Below are 7,855 nucleotides of genomic sequence, written 5' to 3'. Positions count from 1 at the left end.
GTTGGGGTTTGGTCTGTGGGGGTTTGGTCTGTGGGGGTTTGGTTTGTTGGGGTTTGGTCTGTGGGGGTTTGGTTTGTTGGGGTTTGGTCTGTGGGGGGTTGGTTTGTGGGAGTTTGGTCTGTGGGGGTTTGGTCTGTGGGGGTTTGGTCTGTGGGGGGGCTTGTGTTGATGAGGTTACGATGTGGGTTTCCACTGACTGCCGTTTGGGGTTAGTTTTTATGAAATAATCAAAAGTCAAACCTGTTTGAGGTTTCATCATAAAAATGATGATGATCATTAATTATTAATTAATGATCATTAATTATTAATTAATTATCATAAGGGTGCACCGATTGCAGTTTTCTGTCCGATCACGATTTCTAAAAAGTCTGACCTGCCGATACCGATTTTGTTTTATAATCGACACTGTCAGGTGTTCTAAGGTCACAACGCACCTTCAATTTTAAATCTTATTTTGTTGAAAAACAGACCCTTGAACATTATCCTAGAAACAATACAAACTTGTTTTAACTGGCCATGAGGTAGTGCTCTGAAATATAAATGAATTTCACACAATTGTTGTTAAAACAAACAAAAAAATCGGTAAAATCGGTTTCTCGTGTAAGTATCAACCAATTTCCGATTTTCCCAAATTAAGGAAATCGGGACCGATAAATCGGCGGGCCGATTTATCAATGCACCCCTATTATATTTTAATCCGTGGACAGAATTATGATACTTTAGGACGAGATCGTTAATAAAACTGAAATCTAAACAGAACTATAGAAATTCAGATGAAATGTTTTAAGTTATCAACTCCAGGATTGCCTGAACCTGACTGGTCCGAAACAGGCTAAGTTCACTGGATCAGTCTCCATGGTAACAGTTGTCTGTTGTAATCGTCAACATTAAAATAAACAAACATTTGAAATATATCAGTCTGTATGTAATGAATGAATATAATATACAAGTTTCACTTTTTCAGTTGAATTACTGAAATAAATGTTTTCATGATATTCTAATTTTATGACCAGCACCTGTACAAGTGTTTCCTGTGGGTTTAGATGTAAAAGTTTTCCTTCAGGAGTAAACTTGAGCAAGAAGCTGCTGGCGTCTCTAACAGGAAGTTGTGTCGTTCAGAGCAGGAGGGCGGAGCAGCAGGAGGAGGAACAGGTGCGCCTGAGGATCATCGAGCACTTCCTGGCCTGACGGCGAAGACGCCGGCGGCTTCCCCGGGCTCCGCCCACGGCGTGCTGCACCTGCCGTCTGCGGCCGTGTGCGTCGGCGTTTTCCCAGGACTCTGCGCCTATTCTGGCAGCAGCGACTCTGACAGCAGCTCAGACAGTGAAGGTATCGTGGACGCAGTCATGATGCCGTGCCCGCGGCACAGCCGGGCGTACCGACACACACACACACACACACACACACACACTCACACACACACACACACACACACACAGCAGGTTTCAGCTTTCAGAAGCTGTTTTAATCTCAGCTGAATCATCAAAGCTCTGATATGAACCTCGTCTGTTTATCTGTTTGTTGTGTTTACGATGTGGCTCTCAAACCTTCCCTCAATCACATCTCACAGTTTAAGCCGAGCGTCCAATCCCCGTCGGCTTCCTCCCGCCCCCAGCCGCAGCGCCTGCTGCTGTGATTGGCTGAAGGAACAGTGATTGACAGCCGAGGAGCACAGAAGAGTCGTGGTCGATTTAGCTGCAGAGACTTTCCTGTTTGATTCCTGCTTCGTCGTCGGCTGTTTGTCTTAACACCGAGCTAAAAAGATGCTGCATGTTGGTCCGGTCTCAAATGTTTTGTTGTTCAAGTTGTCAACAGAGGAATAAAGATGTATTTATTTCTTTGGTGTTTAAATCAGATTCATGTGAGTGTGACAAACAAAGTTACTACTTTAGACTTTTAAAAAACTGGACTCATCCACTTCAGTGAGCCATAATATTATGACCACTTGTCCCAACGATGAGCAGATCCTTTTTTATTTGCTGCCAATCAGACATGACACATCTTCATGGACCTCTGAGTACAAAGGACCTTTGAAGGTTTCAGTCCTCCCAAGTCTCCTGCAGACCACCAGCAGAACTCCCAAGGTCTCTTGAAACCCCCAGGGGATCTCTGCTAGTTTCCCGCAGCCCTCTGAAGGTTTCTTGTGGACCTCTGAAGGTGTCTGTGATGGCTCTGAGTTTATGGTCTTGTCCGAAGCATCACACTGCCCCCACTGTCACGTTGTTCCCATCATGCACCCTGGTACCATGTCCCCTCCAGGTTAGATCCACGTGGACCATGTCATCAGTTCTCATGTCCACTGAAAGAGCTCCAGATGGTTCCAGACCTTCTAAAGATGAGAAATATACATTTTGTTCTTTTTAATGAGAAAACTTTGATCCAAAACAGAAAAGAATCGTAACATTAGAAAGTCTTTCCTGAAATGTTAACATATTTTATTTTAATATTTAGTGAGTTTTAGGAGCAAATGTGAACAGAAAGTTGAGTTCATGTGAATAAGGACGTGTTACTGTGATGTTCATCAGGAGGCGTAAAAATGAGCAGCTCTTTAAAACAGAAGAAAATATGTCACTAAATAAAGAGAAAGAAATAAAACCTGGAGAAACGAGCCCCAGTTTCACTTTAAAGGAAAAATTCATCAAGTTCTTTAAATATTCTTAAGTGTTTCAAATAAAGGCGCATGTGCACGACTAAACATAACAAAACTAATAATATTTAACATGTTTGAAGAGAAGACGGAGTTAAAAACTGCAATTTATTACAAATACTTACAATATTGATCCAAGTAAGAAGAATGTTGCTCTGACAGAAAAAAACATTTAGTTCATTTAAAATCAACACTTAAAACGAGCGATTCTAAACCGAGTGTTGTTTTTATTTAAACTTAAGTAAATTATTTGATTATAAACTGAGTTCTTAGAAATGCATGTTTTTTAATTTTAAGAACAACCTTCAGTTTTACTGAACTTTTAATAAATTTACAAGTTTTACACAGAAAGGTTTAAAGATTATAATCCTTTATGAGATTTGATGCTTTGAGAACATGAATACATAAAATTAAAAACATATTTGTTCAGTTCTAGAACTAAAAACATCTACGACCTGTTTTCAGATGAAGTTTAGTAAATGATTTGACCCGAGTGACCTCCAGTGGTCATTTTCTTTGAATAGAAGCTAAAAGTTTCTTCACGACTTGTAATTTATGAAATATTAACGTGTTTCTGGGAGTGCTCTCATCTCTAACGTTAAGAAAAATGAGACGCATTATTATTTTATTTTTAAAACGAGTGTTTTTACCAGCAGCGCCGTTGGAGATCATGAATTAAGACTTGGAGAAATGAGTGTTGACACGAAATAAACAATTTTATTAATTTTATATAAAGGTTTTTGTCTATTCTCAGAAAACAAACTTGGTTCACAGAGAAACCCAAACGAGCTAAAACCAGAACAGAACCTGTTGGGTCTCAGCTCTCTGACGGCGGTGGAGCCGCCCGGCGTACAGCTCGGGTCAGGGCCTGCTGGACAACCGGGTACAGTTTGTAACATCCCTCGATGCAGGTCCGGACCCCGGCGGTCAGAGTCTCCAGGGTCATGTCCCCGTTCGACTGCAGCCCCGACACCTGGTTCAGGCTGGGCAGGAAGGCCAGCGTCAGACCGCCGCCGGCGCTCCAGCTGCTCTCCTCCTCGGACGTGGGGTCCACCACGTACGAGTCGCCGTCCTGATGGAGGGAGCAACCCAGAACCAGATCGTACATCTCGATACCCGCGTCCGCCAGCGCCAAAGACGCGCATGTGATGGCGTGGGCCAGAACCGAGCCGCTGCTCTCCAGAACCATCACGCTGACCTCGATCTGAGAGCGCGGGTACTTGTGGAGGCACACGGCCGGCTGCAGGCTCTCGTACAGCATCAGAGACAGGTCCTTGTCCTGGGTCCCCTGGATCCACGAGCCCCTCACCGGGCAGGAGAACGGAGCCAAGCGCATGTCGGTGGTCAACCTGCGCACACACACAGGTGACATCAACTCAGACACCAATCCCTGCTGCAGAGTGGAATCATGACGGATTATTTTCTACAGAATCGTCTCATGAGGGAACATGATGCAATCTTTGAAATAGTCCAGACAGGTTCGTCTGAAAATGATTTTCCATCTGAAGGACAAAAGTTAACGAGCTGGACAGGAAACGAGCCGTCAGCTAAACTCACTTTTAATAAAAAGGTTCTAAAATGCCTAATTTTAAATCAGAAATAGAACAAAAACCTGCAGCAGGACGGAATCAGGAGTCTGAATGAACGAAGGAACAATAAGAGGTCACGTCCTGATTGTAACCAGGTTGAGTCAGGTCCTCTGGACAGATCCTTCTTTGATGACTTTTATCCAAAAGACTTCTTCAGTCTGAGGAGCTGCAGCTTTAAGTTTATAAGACTGAGTTTCTTGCAGCTCCTTGAAATGTTTCAACAAAGAAGAACCTGCTGGTTAGAAGTAAGAGTTCATCTTTAGGCGCTAAAGACAAGCCGAAGAGAGCTTCACAGAAAAACTGTCATGAGCTGAAGATGGTTGGATGGAGGTGAGATTCAGTGATTGATCATAGACGATCCTGGAACTTCAGTCTGGTTCTGGTCCAAAGAAACGAGAAGAAATGCAGCAGCTGAACACAGTAGATGACTCTCCTCTCAGGTAAAACAGTTCAAAACAGATGGTTTCATGAATCCAACATGTAAAAAAATAAAAACTACCGATATTTGTTTAGAGAAAAAAACATAGCATTCAGCAGTTAAATTAAGCCTTTTTTACTTAATAAAATCGCTAAACATTTTTATTAAAGAATGCAGTTTTCAGTTGTGTTCATGTTTTTGTGACAATAACGTATAAACATGTTTTTATTTACTGTATAACATAATAATTGCAACAGTACTCACACTAAACCATTCTGTTCAGGTTTTACATGATTTAACTGAACCAATTCATAAAGGTTAAAACAAATTAAGACAAACCTTCCACATTTCATATCGGTCTCATCTTTACGCCCGGTTTCCCGCGGTCCATAAACGCAGCACATTAGCTTGGTGTTTCCGGCCTCGATGTACGCTGAGCCGTTAGCTTGGCTGACCGGGCCGCAGCGCACAAACACCGGCCGGATGTCCACCTGGTCCCGCTGCCGCCCATCCACTCGCGGGCCGTGCGAGGGCAGATCTGCTGCGGGTTTGCATCCGAACAGAACCGGGCTCTGAGAAGTTTCAGGACCGCGAACACGCTTCGTATCAGTCGGCATGATGATTCGCTGAAGGGATCCGTCCCAGAAACAGGTCCCCACAGAACTACAACAAGGAAAGAGAGTTCCGCCTGTCTTTACACCCAGAACGTTATGGTGTTCTGTAATATTGCATCATCATGTCTTTGTTTAAACGCCTTCAAATATAAAATATAAAGAGAACAACAGAAACAAATAAAGAAATAATTAATAGTTAGAAGACAGGATATATAATTATTTAATTAGATCAAACTGTGTGGAGCCTTCCAAGTGACTTTTTTTTTGTTTTGTACACAATTTTTCTAAGTAAGAAATTGAACCAATCAAAAGACAAGGTTTGTCGGCTCTGTACCTTACTAGTAACTTTTCATTTGACTTAGATTAAACACAATCTGCTGGCTTTCTAAGATAAATAATGTTCCTATCTGTTAGTGTGCCTGGCACATTCCACATTTATTCCAAATTTATTCAATATTTTGGTGAATCTAAGGTTTTGAGAACTGAGTTTCCTTACAAAATCTTAATGTTGGTTTCTTAATTTTTTTAGGGTGCTGAATTAAATTTTAGGGGTGCTTTAGCACTCCCAAAAAGAGGCTAAAATTGCCACTGGTGTGCCATATAATAAGGATGTAAAAAGTGAGCTTCACTCCTTGCAAGTGGAATCTACAGAAGATTCTCAAAAAATGTAAATATTGTGAAAAAGTCAAAATAAAATTTATCACTCACTTCAGAAAGTGAACCTCATACTTTACAGATTCATTACGCTCAGAGTGGAATATTTCAAGACTTTATTTCTTGTCATTTTAATGAATATGGGTTACCAATAATGAAAAACCAAAACTCAGTGTCTCAGAAAATGAGAATATTCCACAGCCAGCTTCTGAAACCTTTGGCAGTGCGGGCCAGTGCCAAGTCCAGCTGTAAAATGAAATCAACATCTTCATAAAGCTCATCAGCAAAAGGAAGCATGAAGTTCTCTAAAATCTCCTGGTAGACTGGCTGACTTTAGAAAACCCACTGGACCAGCACCAGAAGAGGACATGGACCCAAACCGTCACGTGGATTCTGGGCCTCTCCACTCTTCTTCCAGACCCTCGGACCTTGATTTACAAATGACATGAAAATTTACTTTTGTGTGAAAAGAGGACATTGGACCACTGAGCAACAGTCCAGCTCTTTGTCTCCTCAGCAGGTAAGACACTTCTTACTGTCTCTGGTTCAGGAGTGGCTTGACTTGATGTCTGAGATATTTGTAGCTCATGTCTAGAAGTTAATTAGCTGATTAGGCTGTGACCCCACGAGTTTACAATATTGAACCTCTTCACAATATTCTAATTTTCTTTTGTTTATCATTATCTGTAAGTTATACTCGTCCAAATAATAAGAAATAAAGGCTGAAATATTTCACTCTGTGTAATGAATCTATATAATTTATGAGTTTTACTTTACGAAATGAATGACAGAAAATATAAAACTTTTTCAGGATTTTTAAATTTCTTGAGATTCAGCTGTAAAATCTGTTCAAACTTCACTTCCTGAGTGATTATTATAAATATATTTTTGTTACAATACTTATACTGTAAATAAATAAACTAAAATAAATGCTATTTTTAAAATCAAGCTCATGGGAGCTTTAAGGATACAGAAACATCTGCATCTGATGGAGGCCACGTCCAAAAGTCTGTTGATCCTAATCAAACCATTTCTATTGTGATTTAAGTGTAAAATGAAGCTACAACAGCAGTGATTTACAAAAACAAATAGTTTTTATTAAATTAAATGAAACATTAGTGTGATCTGAGTTCTGTTTTGCTTTCATCAAGTTATTTTAAACTTTGTTAATTTCATGCTATCCTGCACCCAACTTGTGATTATCCTGAATGTTTCCTGTTTTCTTCTTTTCGCTGTTCCTCACTTTAGTCCTGCTAATAAACCATGAACTCAGTGGGAAATAAAATATTATATACAAACAAACTATTTATTTTTAGCTACTTGTTTCTCCTTCCACTCTGGTCCATAAAATAGTAAAGTGCCATAAACTGTAGTAAAGTATAATGGAGCCTGTGATAAAGCATCGGGAAGAAGGAAGAGCTATAAAGACAACTTTATTCAAACCTATAATAAAACACAGTTTGTAAGAGGTTAATTTAAACACGCTCAGTAGCTCATATAGATTATACAGTTAGTAATTTATTAACAGTAAAGATGATTAACACTACTAGGTCAGCAGAAGGACCGGGGAAACTTTGTTGTTTTGCCACAACATGCTTCTTTTTCCAGATAAATAAAACACCTCATGGTGCATTTTAAAAAAATTAAATCACATCAGCATACAGATGTGCAACACAAGGTCTTTAAATAGTGAAAATGAATAAAAAATATTAAGACATTTGCCTTTCAGTTTTCTCACAAACAACCAAAAATAAACTTTTATACAAATAGGCTTCCATCATTGTTTGCTGTAAATGTGTAGAAATAATTATAACGTGTAAATGATTATGTTCGTATTAATGTAGGGAAAAAAGTTTATAAGCGGGTTAAATAGCCTCTAAAGTTCTGATGTTTGTATTCTTGTGTATAAATCAGTACAGTAGCAACAGTAATA

The 7,855-nt window shown here is 40.0% G+C and overlaps 2 protein-coding genes across 3 annotated transcripts in view; one reads left to right on the top strand and one right to left on the bottom strand.

The window, feature by feature from the left end:
- The window catches only part of psme3ip1 (proteasome activator subunit 3 interacting protein 1), a 7,455-nt gene extending 5,648 nt beyond the window's left edge, over positions 1 to 1,807 (top strand). For both annotated transcript variants that reach the window (XM_037682592.1, XM_037682593.1), the window contains exons 7-8: positions 1,120 to 1,329; positions 1,571 to 1,807. In XM_037682592.1, coding sequence (XP_037538520.1) covers positions 1,120 to 1,329; positions 1,571 to 1,575 — 215 coding nt within the window. In that variant the 3' untranslated portion in view covers positions 1,576 to 1,807. The remainder of the gene's footprint in view (positions 1 to 1,119; positions 1,330 to 1,570) is intronic.
- Positions 1,808 to 3,371: 1,564 nt separating this feature from the next.
- Positions 3,372 to 5,271, bottom strand: exosc6 (exosome component 6). The gene is made up of 2 exons (XM_037682591.1): positions 4,994 to 5,271; positions 3,372 to 3,996 (listed from the first exon to the last, which is right to left on the bottom strand). Exons 1-2 carry the CDS (start codon positions 5,269 to 5,271, stop codon positions 3,465 to 3,467), a joined length of 810 nt encoding a protein of 269 aa, XP_037538519.1. The 3' UTR covers positions 3,372 to 3,464.
- Between the last annotated feature and the right edge of the window lie 2,584 nt (positions 5,272 to 7,855).

Source organism: Nematolebias whitei, chromosome 10 (genome assembly GCF_014905685.2).
Source record: "Nematolebias whitei isolate Nwh7 chromosome 10, NemWhi1, whole genome shotgun sequence".
Taxonomy (NCBI): Eukaryota; Metazoa; Chordata; class Actinopteri; order Cyprinodontiformes; family Rivulidae; genus Nematolebias; species Nematolebias whitei.
This window is presented reverse-complemented; position numbering and strand designations above follow the sequence as displayed.